We start from the raw sequence: 20435 nt of genomic DNA on the forward strand, positions 1-20435 counted from the left end.
TGCACTAGCACCAGGTGGGCGTGAGCTATGTCGAAAGCTCCATCTTAAAACGGGAGTTCATAAGCCAGTCCAAGCCGGAACGAGACATTTTTCAAATTTTTGGAGTTAGCTAGTTCCCTTCCAGCATCTAGAAGTTCCTGAGTTGGTTCCACACCCACAATTGTGCCTTCAGTACATACTTTGCAAGATCACAACTTATAGAACCCGGACCGCACCCCACATCAAGAACTTTGTCAGTAGGCTGAAGAATTGGAAGCATATAAGCACAGCAGGAAGCAGTGGTACTCCAGGCGTGGGTGTTGGAAACACTTTTGTCAAAACCGTGGCGGTAGTATGTTTGGTGGTTGTGTTGGGACATTGCGTTTAGTCGTTGCAAAAAATCAAGTGCTCGAAAAAAGATGATCGCGATAAACTTTCGCATTATCGAATACAGTTTCCACAATATCATGTCAGAGACATTCTACTGCCAGCGATGCAACAATCGTCTTCGTCTCCACGAGTCTCTTTTATCTCTCAACACTGTTCAAGTGAATCTTCTCCGAGACAAAGGAAACCCCCAATTGAACCACTACACGCGACACTCCCAAGTTCTTGACGACGCAGACGACTTGGACCCTACACAATTCATCTCTAGTGAAAAGTTACAGTTCTACAATAAGCTCAGTCCAAACAAGACGGTTCCGGTGATCGAACGGAACGAATCAGCTTCTCACGATAAGCTCACATCGGTGTCGACATCGCTTACACTGAACTCGTTTGTGATGTTGAGTGAGAACAGTGATAACGAACACAATGAAGATGATGAGTTGAGTTCCAATCACCACGAAGAGGATCACGCCGACGGTCCCATTTCTTCACGCCTTCGGCTTCTCGCCAAAGTGTTTGAGCTCCTTTCGACCAGCACCGAGGTGGACCACCCTCTTTGTCAAGAGTGCCTGGCACTAGTGATTGAGAACTACAAGCACAAGTTTGATCAGAACCAAAAGGAGAAGGAGTATTATCTAAGTTTTCTCAAGAAACTAAGGGACCAGGGCGAGCTCGTTGAAGGTGCTGATATAGACCCAAAGCTCGCACAAGCCATTGAAGAGTATAGTAAACTTGAGGCACAGGAATCAACGAAGATAGCCGAACTACAGCAACTTGAGCACACCAAGACCAAGCTCGACGAGCAGCTCCGTCAGCTACAAAAAGAGTTCGATGCTCTTCAATCCGGCGAATTGAACGAAATCTTGGCTACTCGCAACGGTCTTTCTCTCGAGTTGAATGCCAGCACAGCAAGACTTGGTCAAGCAAAAGCCCAGTACCAACACCACCTCGATCACTTGGACCGCTTGCGAAAGTTGAACATATATAGTCAGTTCTTTGATATTTCCTGTGATGCCAGTAACCAGTTTGGCACTATCAATGGGTTCCGTTTAGGATACAGAGTCCCCTGGAGTGAAATCAATACTGCCTTGGGACAAGTCATGTTATTGATGGTGTTTTTGGTTAAGCGGTTAAAACTCCATTTACGTGGTTACAAGTTGGTCCCCATGGGAAGCCAGAGTCAGATCATCAAATTAGTGGATGAAGAAGACCAGACTGTCCGCAAATCCACCCTTAATCTTTACTCCTCCAATGAGTTTTCGCTAGGAAAGCTCTTCAACTTTAACAAGTTTGACGTACTGATGATAGCTCTCTTGGAGGTTTTGGAGCAGATACACCAGACACTCAAGAAACTCGATCCAGAACTCGAATTACCATACCTGATATCTCACAGAAGAGATACAATTGGTGGGAAGAGTATCCGGGTTACCTCCAACAGCGAATGGACAGATGGTTGCAAGTTCATGCTCACCAATCTAAGTTGGATACTTCGGTATACATCGGCCCATACGTCTCAATGAAGCACATAGAAATGAATAACGACTCCCTTAAATGTTTCTCGCACTTTATCTCTTTGTACTCACTGTAATATTTTGCAACCAAAAAACGATAAGTCTCAGTCTCATCTATGAAACTGAATAAAGCTCAAGAATTGTTAGATGGACCAAGATCCCAATTCCATCAGGAAGAGTCTCCATGCCTCCAGTCCCCAATTCACCTTTTGGACAGCGACAAAATCACTTCTAGTGATGGTGATATGTTCCCTTTTGAACTTGGTGAGTTACCACAACAATTTGACAACAATGCTGAATATACTCCCTCAATACATCCAGATTCATTCAGTACACAGTGTATTGTCCCTGCAGTTCGTACGCATACTTCGAGGGAATTCCATAGTGCAACATTATTACCTTGTGCCACTTTTAGTGAAAACTGGGATGTGCTCACGGTTTCATCTGCATTACTTTCCCTTCTGTCTTCATCACCTCCCAGAGTAGAGAACTACCAGGATATGGGAAGTATTCCTGAAATGTTTCTTAGTTCACCCAACAAGCTGCTGCCTGGGCCAACTCTGGAAGCTGTTCCACTTGAGGCCGACACCAGTGAGAGCACCCTCAAGCTCCGTTCGTCTTCACAATCAGATGATCAGTTCACCCAGGAAATAAGAAGAGATGAAGGTGCTCTCCCCAACCAGAAGTTACCATACACGACCCGTGGTGCAATGATTCCTGTTAGTTCCAATGCCAGAAACACCAAACCTAGGAAAATTACCAATACTAGATCTAAACAAGGGTGCTGGACGTGTCGAATTCGCCACAAAGCATGCCCCCAAGACAAGCCGGTGTGTGACCAGTGTAAGAGATTGGGGCTTAAGTGTGACTTCTCCAAAAGTAGGCCGAAATACATGAAAAATCAGAGTTCAATCAAGGCCAAACTCGCAAAGATCAAACAAGTCACAGACAAGGCAAAACTGGATGCCTTGAAAGAGGCAGCGAAAAAACGTAGAAGCGTAAAGTAACTCGGAAGGGGGAAGTGGTGTCAAAGCCTTTGATGAACTTGAAGGGGAAGTGTTAGTAGAAGAGAATGAGAATGGACAAGCCACTCAATTGTTGGCTGCGAATACATAACTCAATGCGCTGTTCCTGTCAATTTCAAGGTACTGCCGACAATAAAACACAAAAGGAGTTTAGACGAATTTGCAGCAATACCAAAACCAGGTGAACCAAAGTGGAAGGCACATGGCTTAAACAACGACACTGGGCCATTTCAACATCCACATCAACAATCTTCCCCGGTTCACATAGTTAGTGACAAACTGAAAAGTTTGAGATTCGTCCGCCAATGGCTGTGTAGGTTATGAAACTCCTAAAAATATTCGGAACGCGATTGCTAAGGACAAATAGTCAGAAAAAAAAACTTCTAACTGAACCTGAATTCACATTAATAATATGATTCCAAAGCTAAATCTCTGGCTGATATTAGCTGTGGTTCAGCTTATGGCAGTGGTAAGTGGATTCTACCTCCCTGGTGTTGCCCCCACTGATTACAAGAAGGGTGAATCAATTCCTCTCCTTGTTAACCACTTGACACCTTCCATGCACCACATGTCTCAGGACTCGAAAACGTACGTTTATTCGTATGATTACTACTATCCAAAGTTTCACTTCTGTCCTCCCGCCAATGGACCGCAAAAGCAACTGGAAAGCTTAGGCTCAATTATATTTGGGGACAGAATATTCAACTCACCATTCGAGATCAAAATGCTTGAAGATAAGCAGTGTCAGCGTCTTTGTCGAAGCACCTATTCGAAGGAAGATTCTCTTTTTGTTAACAGAAACATCCGTGCTGGCTACTCTCACAATTGGATCATCGATGGGCTACCAGCTGCTCATCTTGTTCAAGAATCTCGAACCAAGACCAATTATTATGGTTTAGGATTCAGTATTGGTGAGGTGGATCAATCAAGCTTCGCTCATTTCTATAACCATTTCTCGATTCAATTAGAGTACCATAAACGGGATGAACACACGTATAGAGTGGTTGGTTTCACCGTTTCTCCTCTGTCTTTGGATAGAAGAAACGTCGATGGTGCCAGTGATGCTGATACTTACTGTTCTTTGGATTTACCACCTATCACATTGAAGAAAGGGGAAGAAACTCAACTTGACTTCACTTATGATGTCAAATTTGTGGCAAGCGATAAAGCTTGGGCTACTAGATGGGATAAATATTTACACGTTTATGACCCAAAGATCCAATGGTTTTCCCTCGTGAACTTCTCATTGATTGTTGTGGTATTGGGCATTGCTATGGCCAACATTTTGTTGAGGACTTTGAAGAATGATATTATGAAATACAACGAAGTCAACTTGGACAATGAAATCAGCGACGAAAGTGGTTGGAAATTAGTCCATGGTGACGTTTTCCGTCCTCCTCGTTACAAGCTTATCTTCTCCGTGCTTGTGGGTTCAGGTATCCAAATCTTCCTTATGACTTTAGTCACCATTGTGTTTGCATTGTTTGGTGTATTGTCCCCCTCCAATAGAGGTAGCTTGTCTACCTTTATGTTTATCTTGTACATTTTTTTCAGTGCAGTGTCATCATTCGTCCTGAGTTACTTGTACAGATTCTTTGGAGGCGAAGAATGGAAGATGAACATTCTCCTTAACCCACTTTTGGTGCCTGGCTCATTATTCCTGTTGTTCGTTTTGCTTAACTTCTTCCTTGTTTTCGTGAACTCATCTGGAGCTATTCCAATTGGCACGATGTTGGCAATTGTGGTCATTTGGTTTGTTATATCTATTCCTTTGGCAGTGGTGGGATCTTTACTTTCTTACAAGAGACCAATGGTTACGATTCCCGTTAAAACCAACCAAATCCCAAGACAAATTCCTCCTCAACCATGGTATTTGAAACAAATCCCTATCATGTTGATTAGTGGTATTTTCCCCTTTGGATCGATTGCGGTTGAAATGTACTTCATCTATACTTCCATTTGGTTCAACAGAATCTTCTATATGTTTGGGTTCTTATTCTTCTGTTTCGTGTTAATGATTATGACCACATCATTAATCTCGGTATTGATGATCTACTACTTGTTGTGTTCAGAAAATTACCAATGGCATTGGAAGTCGATGTTTATTGGTGGGGGATGTGCCGTTTATGTGTTGTTGCATTCCTTATTCTTGGTTACAGGGCAAAATTTGGGTAATTTCACATCTATCGTGTTATACTTTGGCTACTCTTTGGTTATCTCATTGTTAGTTTTCCTTTGTTGTGGAGCAGTGGGATTTGTCTCGTGTTTTGTATTTATCAGAAGGATTTATTCCCAAATCAAGATTGACTAATTAATAGTCTAATTGTACATTTATCCCTCCTTTAAGTAGATTCTATTTGTAGTATACACATGCGTATCAAAGCAAATGCTATTGATTAGAGCCATCCGTCAACGTCTTCACGTTCAACAAATGGTAAAATTGATGAAAAAAGATCATATTTCCAGCCCATCAAGTTATTGGAACTATTAGGTGCTAAAGTTGGAAAGTTGAAGTTCATAGCGAAGCCTGACACCTTGTTCTTAATCAAATTAAGCGAACTGGTGGAGAGCACGTTCATGTTTAGGCTCAAGATGACATTTAAGTTGTTGAAACAGCTGAGTAAATCGCTATTGATCTTATAGATTCGATGGTAAAGATCTCCCAGGACCAGTTGAACCAAAGAATCAATAACCAATTTGCACAACTTAATCAACTTGAAAATTTGATTAATGGAGATGTTCAAGACCGGTTGGACCAACTCAAATTTGTTAATGCTTTTATTGATGAAATCGGTGATAGAGGTCAAATTGGTGGTCAATGTTTTAATTAACCGCACAAGTTTAAGAATGTGATCATTCAAAACCTCTTGACATTCTTCGTTTGAAGATGAGCTTGAAACGAACGAATCTGACCTGAAAAGGGTTGCGATCTCAATAAGGAAATTTATCAGTTCATATTTTGATTTAACGAGTTTCAAAAACAACGTATGGTAATTCAGATGGTAGTTAAAGTTGAAAGCTTCGTTAAAACGACCCCAAATATCCGAAGATAACTTAAAGTCTTTACCGGTCTTGAAGATGATTTTATCACGGTTCTCAAGTAAGTCCGCCATGAGGTCCACCAGCTGAAAGAGTGGTCGATTGGAGACATCGGCCGGAATCAAAAGCGAAAGGTTAGACACTAATGGACCGTAATTCTGTGGAGGTACAAGGGTTTTGATTCCAAAGCTGAGGGCATAGAATTGGTCCATTACCACGAGACACAAATACAACTTTGGCAAGTAAAGTTTGATATTATCGACTGCCCCAGGATCAAAAGAATTAATGGAGGTGGTGGCCACCAAGTCGTTGAAATTCTCAAGGATCTTGAAGTCGTTGAACACCGAGAGGGTCATCAGCAAACTAAGAGAATAGATATTCCCCGAAAGGAGCACCAGGTAATTCACCAAAATAAGCAGGGAGAAGAATAACACAAGCACATTGTCATGGAGTTGAATGCCAAAATTGCTGAACGGGTAAATTGATGATATCTTATACACAAGGTTGATTGTATCATTGATGGACACAAACTGATAATTGATGAGTTGATGAATGGCCTGGGCGAAAAGACTGATTACGGGGTCGTCTTGTTTGACGTTCACAGCATAAGACTCGACCACCTGAAGTATATAGGTCTCGTTAAATGGTAAAATAGGGAATGGGGGATGGAATTTGGCGTAGTAGGTCTTGATATCTTGGTCAAGCCCTGCGGGGACAGTGCGGGCCGGCAGCGGTGGTGTGTAGGGTGAATTCAATGGAGGCATAATGGGGTGAGAATTAGAACGGGCATGGAACTGTTGGACGGGTGGGAGCGACGCGGTGGGCGAATTGGTGCCATTGGCCAAGTTGACCTTGAGGATACGACCGTTTAAGCTCAGAAGACTCAGGACCGAGTTGCGGGGCGACAACAGGGCCGAGGAGCGGCGCAGGTGGCGGTACGACAGGGCCGAGTAGAAGTCGTCGTCCAGGTCCAGTACCATCAGAGCGTCGGTGGCATTAATGCTAGGGAGGCGCGAGCGCTGGCCGGAGCCCAGCACCAGCGAGAGCAGCAGTGCCGCCAGGTCAACAGAGCCCCGGCGCGACAGCAGCAGCAGGAGATTCTGGTGGTGGCCAGTTCCCTGGGGCATTTCGTAGGGCACCTTCCAGAAGGGGCCCAGGGCGAGGCCCTGGGGCGGTGTGCTGGAGAGAGGCGAGTGCGAGAGCGGCGTGTTCACGGTGGGGAGGGCAGCACCGCTATTCGCCAGCCCTAAGGGCGGGAGCACTATGCGGTTCCGCGTGAGCTTTGTTTCCGCTCGCTCTTCCAAGTCTCGAATGTATCCCTTCGAGGGACCTCGTTTTAGTGGCACCCGTGAAAACGTACACTCATCCTGGTTTTTCGAGCAGTTTGTACATATTTGGGTCACTTTTTGAAGCAGGGTTGAGTATTGGGCATTACACTTGATCTTCTTACGACGGCAGGCGTCACAGGCTCTTGAGACTTTTGACCGTTTGCGCAGTTGATTCCCGGTGACATGCACAAATGGCTTGGGCGAGCCGGGAGGGAAGTCGGGCGAGCCGTTGGCGTCGGCGGTTGCGTCAGCGGTGGCATCGGCGCCATGGGTGTTCAGGGATGGGGCTGGATATGGCGAATCGTCAGTGGTTCGTGGTGGTAGGTGTTCGGAAGAAGAAGGCAGGAGCTTAATTTTGGAGTCTGCTTGGGGCTCCAGTATGCGCTCCAGTTTGAGCGCAACCTGCAGCGTCATGGGCAATTCACAAATAAATTAGGGGTAGGTACCGATGGGGTAAGAAGAAAAGGTGGTAAAAGTTTTTGAGGATTTTTCCAGGTTTCTGGGGAATCCAACAACAGGGCCACGGAAAAACTTTTGGGGGAACTCCACACTGGGGAAGATGGGATTGTGCGCGGGCTGGTGGGGGACTTGTACCCCCATGATCGGATTAGTGCGGGTTCGCGGCGGTTGGTGCACAGATCCATATTTGCCAATTGCCCATTTTCGCGAGAAGAAGCCCTCGGTGCCGGAAAAATTCAAGGTTACTGAGGCAACGGTCCCGGTACCAACCGGAGAACTGCTACAGTAGGGGTGAGAGGGGTAGGTGAATGTGATATTCGTACGTGGCGCAACTAGTTGGGAGGTATTGTCACGTGAGCCCCATCGCCACCCGCGAATCGCTAAATATATCGCTTGGGATAACACCGGTAAAAATATCGCTGTAACTGGCTGTGGCGGGCTCCCGTTTGGGTCTCACCCTAAAAATAATGCAATGTCCCACTCGCGCACTAACTCCATCCAGATGATTGGGTCGTGCGCACGCCGCTTGTCCATCTCGATGATCACCTGCTGGGCCCGCCAATAGGTAAGATCTTCTCCAAAACAAGCGGCAATTACTGCCTTAGAGGTTTCATAGTTGGTCTCGTTGGCACACATAAGCCCCACCCAGAATGGAAGTCGGAGTCTGATAGCCCCGTCCTGTTGCATCTCCTGGACCGCTCGCAGGATCTCCGTCACGTGTGCGGCGCTCGCTTGCGACTTGATGAGCCGCCGAAAATAGATTTTGATGGCTGCGTGCACCGCTTGAATATACCACCATACGGCCTGATGAGCTCGGCTTTTGAACTTCCCGGTGCTGTTGCGGAGGTCCCACTGGACGTGCCATCTCTCGAGTTTTTCTTCAAACTCGCTGCAAATTTTAGGAAAGTTTCGGGGGTACCGTTTCTCGCTGTAGAACACTCGCTTGTGGTTGGCAAGAGTGACAATATGATCGAGAAGCACACAAAGAGACTGGGGGACTCCGTACGCCGCGTAGACCGCCTGGGCCGGTGTAAGGGTCGTGGCAAGCGGGTCAACACCCACGTCGGCCGTATAGTCGTTGTAGTCAGTATGGTCCACGAGCGGCTGTGTAGACGATGTTGGTCCCACAATTGCTGGCTCATCGTGGTCATCCGGCTCTGGTTCGGTGCTTGCACGGCTGGCCCCTAGCGCCCGCACCAAGTCGTACGAGTCGTGCAAGTCATCGTACCGGTCCATGTCGCTCTCACTCATCTGATAGTTATACACATTTATCCGTTGCGTCAGCTTGTACATCGTTGTCATCACCTCGAACATGGTGACAAGGCATATAGACACATCGTTGCCGCACTTCTTCAACGGGCCTTGTGCCACAAGTTCTCCAATACTAAAGAGAAGTTCAAGGTTCTCAAATACGTTATAGTAAGTGTCGATTTCAAGCTGCAAAACGATCGCCAAGAGCAACTGGGTATCGTACTTGAGATGGCAGAAAGGGGGGATTGCTTCATGGATGTCGTCGTACTCATCCAAGTGGAAGTTGAGCATGTTGAGTGCACGTTTCCGTAGACAGATGGAAAGAGCTATATCTCCAGGAATATCGGTGTTGTGTCTGATCCGAAACTTGGCGGCTGTGCTGTGGCGGAACGCCGCCACGCTGAGCACCAAACCATGGATCGCCTGCTGGAGGTGCCGAGTCCACCGTCTAGTTTTATCGCCGGCCAGCCCCACTTCGTCCACAGACACATCCGTGATTTCCGCATCCCTGGAGGCAATTTCCGATAGTACTACACTATCCACAAGCGGCTTGACATAGAGTGTCCAAAAATCTGGGTGGTTTTCAGTGGCTGCAAATTTTACCTTTAGGAAGATCGCACTGATACTTGAGAACTCCCGAAGAAGCTCGACGTAGAGCGGTGCTAGCGTGAGGCCGGTGCCACGCCGTACAAGCTTTTCCATCTCCAGCACCCCAGGCACCCAGTCGTCGGAATCGATGTTGGGGAAAAACGTCGGGTATGTAATATGGTGAATATTCTGGTCGTTAATGTGATAGTCGGGGCCTTTGATGGCATGGATCGAGAGCCGTGCGAGCGGCATGAGCAGTGGTGCCACAAGCTCGGCCGCCCCGTACACGGGTGCTTCGGCCGCGTCGTTGGCATCGTAGGAGTCCGACTCTAGCGGAGGCTCGCGTCCTCCAAGTTCTTCTCTACCAGCTTCTCCATTCAAAAGGTCCTGGAGTCGGTACACCGACAGCTGCTGGGAATGTACTGGCTCCAGGGGGCGGCGTTTTGCCGGTGCCGTTTGCACCCGCGGTAGCAGAGCCATAGGCAATTGAACCGTGGAAGCGTATACGCGAAATGGCCCTATGTCATATGAAGGTGCACCAGATGCCACGGCAGTGTCAAGACGATCTATACTGCCGTTCAAGGCGGCAAACGTTTGGTACTGCAGCTCGGGCGGATACTGAACCAACAGCATCTTCCGTCTCGTATGTTTTTCGGGTTTTCCAGATGGTGTTTTGGTGCTATCTATGAGCTGACCGTCTCTGGAAACCGTAAGCGACTGGTAGTATGAAAGCTTGATATCATAGCCCTTACAGGTCAATCCAGCTTTCTCGCAACGAGCACATGATTCTCGTTGTCCGTCACACTTGACTTTGCGCGACCGGCACGTCCAGCATCCATTGAACGTTCTTCGACCTGGCATTGATAGGGGTTCGGTGAGAAGTGCGAAGCGAGCGAAATGCGTGGGTGCAGGCAATATTCAAAAACCCTAATCTATATACTGACCACGGTGTTTGAAGGGATTCGAACGATCGGATCTGACCTGGGTGAAGCCAACGACTAAGAACTTTAACTCAACCAGCTGATCGACTAGAACAGCTTGATTTCCCTGTAGATCTTATGGCTTCCAATCATGATTCAAAACTTTCAAATTGTGATTCACTCGATCTGAACAGCATTAGCAAAAGAGAGAAATTAGTGCTCTAATATATAACGCATTTCTTTCTGTTAGAACTTGCAAGGTGAAATTTTGGGTAAGTTTGCCTGGTTAAGCAGTGCTGGTTGATTTGAAAGTGGATTCTCTAAGGTGCAACAGACTCTAATAGCATGTGCCACATTTGGATCAGCCGCTGGCGCCTCCCAAAGGAGTAGAGGAAATAGTGGGGCAATATATTTTGAGAATTTACTTTCTGTTTAAGGTTGCAAAGCATATCCGGGACGATGAATTGAGAATTCTATCAAATATGCGTGGAAACATGGGTTTTACAAGAACCTCGGCCTTGTCCTAGCCAACTAGTACACAGCTCCTATGAAGGTGCTTCTCCTTGCATACAGATAAAAAATGGGATGTTTTTCGTAAAGAAGTCGGGTCTAAATTGTACCCGTGCTGTCAAAGGGCTGCGAAAGTATAAAGCACATACATGTGGTTGACAATATTCATCTCTCCACAGTGTAATGACACATTTAAGCCACACGTCTTGCATCGAGTTCTGCATGGACAAAAGACAATATCGTTTAAGTATCACTATGTCCGCCTACAGTTTCTCTGGTGTGCTGATGCGTTTCCGCTTGTAGCCTTTACCATCTGATGCTAGTCAATTTGCAATCTTCTAATATTTTCTAGGCAAACCTTCATGCTCACGGCGCATTTACTGTCCAGTCGTTATCTACCGCCGACCGAAACCCTTGGACAATAAGCGATCGCTATTTTTAAACCGTGCGCTCATTGACGCAAATGTTAAAGTCTATTTTATTGCTCCAATTTTAGAACTGTCAGGGCTATTGGTGCCGAACAAGATAGGGCTAAATCGGACAACAACTGCCAGTAAGCCGGACAAAACATTAGAGTCGTTGTAGACAGAGTACTGTAGGTTCAATGGAACACCAGAATCATCATCGGTTACACCGGGGCTTGCACCGGTTTTAGTGGCAGGACTTTCCACTATTTGAAAAACTGTCGGCTTTTAGTGTTAAGGTTCTGCATCCTCGGTGTAGAATTATATACTGCCGAAGCACAATTCTTCCTGCTGCATTTGTTCTAACTCGGTGTTATCACGAACGGTGCTATTACCCACTGCCTCTATCTATCCGGTCCGGGTACACTATCAAACTTACACTCTCTTATCCGTGGATTTACTGCCGTGCTTAGGCGAAATTAACTTTTCAGTTCCACACCTCCACCTGGTAACGAATAAACTTCGGATACTAGGAATTACATAGGAGTTGGTGGATTTCCTATTTGAGCTCCTGTTTCCTAGGTTAGGCAATGGCGCCCCAAAACCATTATATCGAAAAGCGCATTTTCTTGAGCCTCAAAATATCAAGAGCCTTGCAACCATATACCAATCATGTTTTTTCGGCCTGTAATTGGCTGTTACCATTTGATAATTTCGAACGGCTCCTGTGCCAGCTGTGGATGCCACTGTATCTATTAACAACACCGGGTTCATGATTGGGTCCAGGTTATTTAAAGTTGCCTAGTTGCAACTCTTTCACAAATTTCAGCAGCAAAATGGACCTGAAAAATACCGACATTCACCCAGTTGCGACCATATCAAGCAACATCGACAGAATGCAGCCGGAAGCTCATCAGGTTGATTTGCAGGCAGTAGCTTCTCATCCAATATCAATTGGTGAAGTAGGTACTCAACTAAGCTCAGACCAAAAGTTTATTATTTTGAGAAGATTGGGCTTAGAAGGATTGGAGTCTTTGGAAGACTTGCCGCTATCGGCTACTTTTATGATTGAAAAAGTTGAACAGCTTTCGGAAGATGAAGCAGTGGAAATCTTAACAGAAGCTCTTGAAACGTACGACCAAGACTCGAACTTTCCTTCCGATGTATATGAGTTGATTGAAACCCTTGTTAGTAAGGCTCCAACTAGTAAAACTGCTGAAAAGTTAGATGCTTTATTTACTAAAGGTCATAGTGTTGTTGAGGAGACTGCTTTCAGTGACTCTGACAGTTCGTTGGAGGCCAATAAGGTGGACTTGGTTCATGTATTTGACTTGTCATTCCAACTCAAGTTAGAAGCCTCTTTGATTGCTTACCACTCACCTTATCCTGAAGTCAGGGCCGTCTGTGAAAGTTATGATGACCCTACCTTATACTGTGAAACCCCAAGGGTTTACTTATTGGGACTTATTTGGACAGCCATTGGGTCGTTCATCAACACATTTTTCCACAACAGACAACCTGCTATCGTATTGAGTGCTTCCGTTGTGCAAATCTTCCTCTACCCAAGCGGAATATTGTTAGCAGCCATTGTGCCCAAATGGAAATTCAAGATTTGGAGATATACTTTTGACTTGAATCCCGGTCCTTGGAACTATAAGGAACAAATGCTTGCCACTATCTTTTATTCTGTATCTGGAGGCACTCCTTACGTAGTTGATAACATCAATGTCCAGAAGATGGAAATGTTCTACAACAATCAGTGGGCTAACTTTGGATACCAAATCTTATTAATGCTTTCCACCAATTTTTTGGGTTTTGGTTTTGCTGGGATCATGAGACGATTTGCCGTGTATCCCACCAAGAGTATCTGGCCCACTGTGTTGCCCACTTGTGCTTTAAACGCTGCCCTTTGTCGTCCCGAAAAAAAGGAAAATATCAACGGCTGGACCATTTCAAGATACTACTTTTTTTTGGCAGCATTTTCTTTCCTGTTTGTGTATTATTGGCTTCCAGAATACCTCATGCAGTTTTTATCTACGTTCAACTGGATTACATGGATTAAACCAACCAATCAAACGCTTGCAGAAATAACTGGCTCTGTGGGAGGATTAGGATTTAACCCATTTCCTACCTTTGACTGGAATATTCTTGATTACAACGCTGCCTTAACCTGGCCCTTCTATGCTCAAGTCAATAACTACTCTGGAAGTGTTTTGGCATTTTTCTGTATTTGTGGAGTGTACTATAGTAACCATTTGTGGACGGGGTACATACCCATCAACTCCAATGGACTCTTCACTAACAAAGGGGTTTCTTACGATGTTAAACAGATTGTCAACTCCAACAGTCTCTTCGATAAGGAGAAGTACGAGGAAATTGGACCTCCATACTATAGTGCCGCCAACCTTGTACTCTACGGTGCTTTTGATGCCCTTTATCCATTTGCCATCCTCTATGAGTGTATTCTCAACCACAAGCAAATGTGGCACTCCCTTAAGGGTTTGGCAGGGGTTCTTAAGAACTTCCGTAAGTCTACCTATGATGGTTTCCATGATCCTCACACCCAGATGATGAGGCAATATAAGGAAGTACCTGAATGGGTGTTCACATGTGTGTTGGTAATCTCCCTAGTATTGGCCATTATCTGTGTGGAAGTATACCCAGCCGAAACCCCTGTCTGGGGTATTTTCTTTGCCCTCGCTATCAACTTTGTGTTCTTGATTCCCCTTACGGCCATCTACTCCACCACTGGTTTCCAGTTTGGTCTCAATGTGTTGGTCGAATTAATTATTGGATATGCCCTTCCCGGTAATGCTTTGGCACTTAACTTCATCAAGGCCTTCGGGTTCAACATCAATGGCCAAGCTCAGAACTACATTAGTGACCAGAAGATGGCCCATTATATTAAGATTCCTCCCAGGGCCTTGTTCAGATGCCAGGTTCTTTCGGTGATATTGTGTTCATTTGTGTCGTTGGCAGTGGTTAACTTCCAACTCAATCACATTGAGAACTACTGTAGCCCTTCCCAAGCCCAAAGATTCACCTGTCCCAACTCCAGAACCTTTTACAGTGCATCGGTGTTATGGGGAGTGATTGGACCTAAGAAGGTATTTGGAGGACTTTACCCGATTTTACAATGGTGCTTTTTGATTGGGGCTTTGTTACCATTTCCATGTCTTGCTTTCAAGAAATGGGGTCCCAGGACCGTCAGAAAGTACTTTCAACCAACTCTTATCATTGGAGGTTTCATGAACTTTGCTCCATACAATTTGAGTTACTTTACCAGTGGAGTGTACCTCTCCTTTGCCTTCATGTACTATATCAAAAAGCATTACCTTTCATGGTGGGAAAAGTACACCTATATTCTTACTGCCGGTTTGAGTGCTGGCGTGGCGTTTTCATCAATTATCATCTTTTTTGCGGTGCAATATCATGATAAATCGATCAGCTGGTGGGGGAACAATGTTATGTACGCAGGATATGATGAACTCATCACCTCTGTTGGCCGGTTAAATGCCACAGTTTCGGCTCCAGATGGATACTTTGGTCTCAGAAAGGGTCATTACCCATAGGTGAATGATGGGAAAAGTAGCGATAATATATATTAGTGACAACAAATGAATTTTTGAACAAATAAGGATAGTAATGGTGCTGCCAATACACTAACCTGATGAAAATGATGACAAATAGGCTTTTTTGACTTTCGAGTCAGCACACCTTCTTGCTGCAAAATTGCCTTCTTAAACAAACATATTAATCCTTATTCCAACTCCTCTGCCTTTGACTCTGTGCCATGCTTGTTTCTCTGATATGGGCTCTTCTGATACCTCAATTTCAGCTCGTGTTTCCCACTGCCTTCTATTTCTTGTAACTATCCCACACGGTGAACACCTTTTTCGCAGCTCCCTATGATTCGCACCATTTCATTTTTCACCTAAGCAAAGCCGTGCTTGATCACTATGAACCCACTCGACAACGCCACCCACGAGTATTCCAATGATATCCCAGTGATCCTCCCTCACTCCAACATCTACAATATCCAAGTCGGCTCTCGGCTTTTCAAATTGAGTGGAGCATCACTCTCATCGGATGGCCCATCCTATTTCACAAACTACTTCATGCAACCAGAAAACACCGATAAGACTCTCTTCCTCGACAGGTCTCCCGAAGTGTTCGAGAGAATCTGTGTTCATCTCCAAGGCTACTACGTGCTGGTGGACGAAGATGACGACAGAATTTCTGTGTTTTTGGCCCAAGATGCTGCTTACTTTGGGCTAAACCGTCTTTCAGCTATTCTTGGTAAAGAATACCTTTTCATACGTGTGGGGTCCACTCCGTTCAAAGTCCCCAAATCTCTCATTGCGGCACCAGGAAATTATCCCAATTACTTGACCATCAACAACCCACTTGATCAGAGAATCCTAAGTCTTGAAGTTGTTCAGAAACGACAATTGCTCCGACCCCCGCCGGCCAAGTCAGCCGAGGCTCCTACACGGTCAGCCAGGCTCTTTGCTGATATATTGGAGTTGCTTCGAGGGAACTTGGAGGTTATCAGAGATGATACACACAGACGGGTACTTATGCGAGAGTGTCGCTACTATCGGTTTTTAGAACTTGAACAACGGATCATCAAGCACGCCGTCACACGGAACCCATATACACCTGATAGTGAAGAAATCATCATAAACGTGAATGACGTGCTGCCCAAATACATTTCAATACCGCAAGTGCCTGAGGGCATGGAAGCATACGTTCAATACCAAAGACCATACATTGCCCGAGAGCCTCGTCGAAACTTGGTATTCCAAGTGGACTATGAAAGCGATTCTTTGGGTGGACCACAGTCCCAATTCCATGACGTTAAGCTTTATTTGAATAAAACCCTCAAACTTGTAACCACCAAGTTCTCAGGTGCCATTGGGCATAAAGTAAAGAAACTATTTCAGGACGTGGCTCACCCTGAGTCGTGGATTTGTGACGTCACCCAAGGACCTTTCAACTTCAGTGTTTCATTTATCACCACCTTGCTTGATTGCCATTCAGTCATAAATGGATTAGAAATGAAAAATACCTGGGTGTACGATTTTTTGGGCGTTTCAGCCGAGGAAATCGCCCATACGTTTAATTCGGCTATTATCTCTGAGGGTCGGATCGTGTATGCTGACGACAAGTCCAAGGATGAAAGCAGTCCTGCCAGCAAAAAAAGGCGATTGACAGATGCTATCCAGGGGGATGTATTTGAGTTTCGTCTTTTGAAGTCCCAATGGAGTTTGACATTCTTGAACGAGCATCCCAAGTTGATCTGTTCTAGATTTGAAGGTGTTAGTGATACATTTTCTTTCAATAAGCAAAAACTGTTTATTTGACTTGCGCAACTGGCTGCAAATTAAAGCGATTGCAAATTCCTCTATATCCATTAGTATATAACCCGTACACAACCTTCCCATACCTTATATTAGTTAAATTCTATATCTATATGTATGCCCGTCAAACCCTATAACCCAGTCTTCCCTCCATATCATACCGCCGTCAAACGAAAACCTTCTAGCATCACTCTAGTGATAATCGAAAATGCCAACCCCAAAAACTGCAAAACCGCCACGAGAATCACAAACTTATCGTAGCCAGGTCCTCCACCACCTCCTGCCAGAATTATGGCGCCTCCAATCGGTAAAAAGGCAAAGTTGAAAATAGCTATCACACAGCTGAATGCACCAAACTGAGCACTAAATCGTTTAGGATCGGAGATTTGTGCCAAACAGGTGGGAGAGCTCTGAAAATAACTGCCTGAAGTGAACCCTCCAATCACTGCAAACGCAAAGAGACCTCCTTTTGAGTGGCCAATAGTTGGTGGAATCCAACACACAAACACCGCAATTGCAGCAATGGCATTCGCACAAATAAATATGTTAAACCGACCATAACGATCTGAAAGGTACCCCCCAATCACCCTACCCAAAATCGAAGCGGCGTTATATGCCACCGGAAGGTAGTATGCCAACCCTTCGTCCCAGCCATTTGCTGTGGCATACGACACGAGGTAATTCAAGGTAAGAAAAAATGGTCCACTGTTACCAATACATGCAACCAAGTACACTAAATATAGCGGCTCTTTCACTCTAGAGAAGTCTACTCCTTTGATGGCCCCTATTATAGGATTCCCCAGGTGATCAAGGCCCAACTCTTTCCGTCTATCGGTTGTCAACAACACCGAAATGGCCATTATCATCAATGCAATAAATGCCAAAATCCGGATGGCCCAGCCAAAGCCCACGGCTGCGAAAAGCGCCTTGAGCACTATGGGAATAACAATGCCTCCAATACCACTTCCAATGTACATTACGCCCACGGCAGTCGACCGACGTTTATTAAACCACTGGGTAACTGTGTTTATGGAGGCCGTGAACAGAAACAGGAGTCCCATTCCACATACAAAGTAGCTTAGGATAAACTGGTAAAGCTCGCGAGACACCGAAAAGCACATAAGCCCCACGCCAAACAATACCCAGGAAATTATAAACATGGCCCGAACCCCGATTTGTACATACAACGGACCTAGGAAAATGATAGCCCCAAAAGATGTCAAGTTAAACACCGAAAAAATCCACGAAATGTCAGATGCCAGTAGTTTGTATAGTATTTTATCTGCGACATAATTTTCAATGGTACCATTGGCATTAGTTAAGCCGATTGTGGCTGTAAGCGACAAAAAACACCCCAAAAGTGAAAGATATGCTTGTCGGCCCCCGTCCGGATAGTAGGGAGGTTCTTGATCTTGTACCGATCTAACGGTTTCCTGGTCCTCGTCTTGTTCGTGGTTGTCGTGCTTGATCTTCTCTCCACCGTTTTCCAGTACCTTGGACAACAGATTATAGTCACGTGCTGGGGACGCTGGTGCTGGTGTTGGTGTTGGTGCTGGTGCTGGTGCTGGTGCTGGTGCCAACGGTTCTGCCAGAAATTGTTGTGATACGCTTGAATTCTGATACCGAGTCATAATCTGTCAAAATCATGAAATGTTTTGAAATGTAGATGACAATGGAATTCAGTGTTTCTTTATACTAGTCTTAGTAATCACGGAACCACACATCGGGATACATAGGCCAATAACGACCAAATTTCCGTGGTGCGGAAGATAGGGAAACCCCTGCCGACAGCGGTGCGGCGGTAGCCCATCACATGTAGATGCCACAGTACCGCGAACTACCGCCATTCTACCGCTGCGTCGTCTTGTGCGTACGTCCACTCTTCCCCAATATCCACAAGAGAGTATACTGTTACAAGAGAAACTACTCCCGGATACGTTCCCGGGAGTTTTGAAATCAACACACACTGTGGATCAATTGGACATTGAATGATGTTACAGGTGGTACCATACCAATACCATTTTCCATGAGAGATGTCCTTGCTTGCTAAAGCCTCTGCCCACGGCCAGGTCCGCGAGAGATTACAGGAGCATTTGATCAGGGACAACCTGCAATTTTTAGACCCAATCTGCAGTACTATTGGCTCAACCAGCGATTCTGCTTGGGTCCAGTCCGCACTTTTTGTTGCAAACCTGCACTTTCACCACTCCCTTCGCACTCGCCAAAATTCATCTTCGAGTTTCTCAGTATCCATATCTTCATCATGGCCTATACCAGCATTCTCGTGGCGTCGGCAGCCGCAATCGTCGGCGGGTACATGCTTTTCACTGGTAGCGGAGAGTCATTCAACGTCGGGCAATTTCTCGAATCGACTTCTCCCTACATGTGGGCAAACTTGGGAATAGTATCTTGTATTGGATTATCGGTGGTGGGGGCTGCCTGGGGGATTTTCATCACCGGGTCAACCATTCTTGGTGCCGGGGTCAAGACACCCAGAATCACCACGAAAAACTTGATTTCGATTATTTTCTGTGAAGTGGTGGCCATTTATGGGTTGATTATGGCCATTGTATTTTCTTCCAAATTGACCAGTGTTCCACAGCTGGAACTCTTCACCAAAGAGAACTTATATACGGGGTATTCTTTGTTCTGGGCCGGAGTAACTGTGGGGCTTTCCAATTTGATCTGTGGGATTTCGGTGGGTATAACTGGTTCTACTGCTGCCATTTCCGATGCTGCTGACTCGTCACTTTTCGTCAAGATTTTAGTGGTAGAAATCTTTGGATCAGTGTTAGGGTTGTTTGGCTTGATCGTGGGGTTGTTGATGGCCGGGAAAGCCCAGGAGTTTAAGTAGTCAGTAAGACGTTAGTACAAATAAAACATAAATATGAACGAGGCAGAGACGCCAGAGTTGTCACGGATGCCAGAGAACAGTAGAGAGACATAGTACTACGCAGACAGTGTGCAAAGCTCAACACAGACCATAAACATGTTAGATATTATACCCTAAACTTGGTTGATTTCCTTCACCCCGTAAATCTTGAACTTTTCAGTAGACGTCAACAAACTATTAACCTTAGCAGCAACAACCTCCGCCTTGTTAGCAAGACTCAGAGAAAGCACTGGCAACTTTAAAACCGAATTAGCAACCGTTTCGGCCAATCTGGGTTTTTCTCTGTCCCCTAACAATGCTCCAGGTCTCAAGATATGGGTCGAGTTGAACCCCAACTTCTTCACAGCATCTTCAAGCTCTCCCTTCAATCTGAGATACGGGAACCAGCTGTTGGAGTTGGCCCCCACAGCGGAAATAAGCACATACTTACTGACCCCGTTGGCTTTGGCAGTAGTGGCAAACTTGACGTTATTGTCGATGTCAATTTCCTTAAACTTATCAATTCCTCCGGCATCGGCCTTGGTGGTCCCAAACGCAGAAATAGCCACGTCGTTACCAACAAAATACTCGTTTTTATACCATTGAGAAGTATCAGGCTCTACAATGGCATTGATTTTGTCACTGGTGAGTTTGGGAGCTCTTCTACCAATAGTGGTTATTTGTTTGACAGCATCATTGATAATGAGCTCATGGAGAATCTTGTCTCCAACTAGCCCGGTGGACCCTAAGAGAATAATTTTCATGGTGGCAAGAAAAGAAGAAATACGGATAAATAAAT

General features: G+C 45.4%; 7 protein-coding genes across 7 annotated transcripts; 4 read left to right on the forward strand and 3 right to left on the reverse strand. All coding sequences in view use genetic code 12, as the record gives it.

The window, feature by feature from the left end:
• Positions 1-446: 446 nt before the first annotated feature.
• On the forward strand, positions 447-5213 carry TMN2 (Transmembrane 9 superfamily member 2; the record flags this gene model as incomplete). Its single annotated transcript, XM_006684167.2, has 5 exons — positions 447-1825; positions 2035-2596; positions 2658-2707; positions 2761-2867; positions 3349-5213. The coding sequence occupies 5 exons, from the start codon at positions 447-449 to the stop codon at positions 5211-5213; spliced, it is 3963 nt and encodes a 1320-aa protein (XP_006684230.2).
• An 85-nt stretch (positions 5214-5298) lies between these two features.
• On the reverse strand, positions 5299-10428 carry ARG83 (Putative transcription factor; the record flags this gene model as incomplete). Its single annotated transcript, XM_006684165.2, has 2 exons — positions 5299-6814; positions 8186-10428. 2 exons carry the CDS (start codon positions 10426-10428, stop codon positions 5299-5301), a joined length of 3759 nt encoding a protein of 1252 aa, XP_006684228.2.
• Positions 10429-12237: 1809 nt separating this feature from the next.
• Positions 12238-14973, forward strand: PSN45_003569 (uncharacterized protein; the record flags this gene model as incomplete). The annotated part of the gene is made up of 1 exon (XM_006684164.1): positions 12238-14973. The coding sequence occupies one exon, from the start codon at positions 12238-12240 to the stop codon at positions 14971-14973; it is 2736 nt and encodes a 911-aa protein (XP_006684227.1).
• Positions 14974-15360: 387 nt separating this feature from the next.
• On the forward strand, positions 15361-16767 carry PSN45_003570 (uncharacterized protein; the record flags this gene model as incomplete). Its single annotated transcript, XM_006684627.2, has 1 exon — positions 15361-16767. The coding sequence occupies one exon, from the start codon at positions 15361-15363 to the stop codon at positions 16765-16767; it is 1407 nt and encodes a 468-aa protein (XP_006684690.1).
• Positions 16768-16919: 152 nt separating this feature from the next.
• PSN45_003571 (uncharacterized protein) lies at positions 16920-17825 on the reverse strand (the record flags this gene model as incomplete). Its single annotated transcript, XM_066158107.1, has 1 exon — positions 16920-17825. One exon carries the CDS (start codon positions 17823-17825, stop codon positions 16920-16922), a length of 906 nt encoding a protein of 301 aa, XP_066014204.1.
• A 1202-nt stretch (positions 17826-19027) lies between these two features.
• vma16 (V-type proton ATPase subunit c'') lies at positions 19028-19618 on the forward strand (the record flags this gene model as incomplete). The annotated part of the gene is made up of 1 exon (XM_006684162.1): positions 19028-19618. One exon carries the CDS (start codon positions 19028-19030, stop codon positions 19616-19618), a length of 591 nt encoding a protein of 196 aa, XP_006684225.1.
• A 152-nt stretch (positions 19619-19770) lies between these two features.
• Positions 19771-20400, reverse strand: FMP52 (Protein fmp52, mitochondrial; the record flags this gene model as incomplete). The annotated part of the gene is made up of 1 exon (XM_006684161.2): positions 19771-20400. The coding sequence occupies one exon, from the start codon at positions 20398-20400 to the stop codon at positions 19771-19773; it is 630 nt and encodes a 209-aa protein (XP_006684224.1).
• Positions 20401-20435: the final 35 nt, after the last annotated feature.

This window comes from Yamadazyma tenuis, chromosome 4 (assembly GCF_029203305.1).
Source record: "Yamadazyma tenuis chromosome 4, complete sequence".
Lineage (NCBI taxonomy): Eukaryota > Fungi > Ascomycota > Pichiomycetes > Serinales > Debaryomycetaceae > Yamadazyma > Yamadazyma tenuis.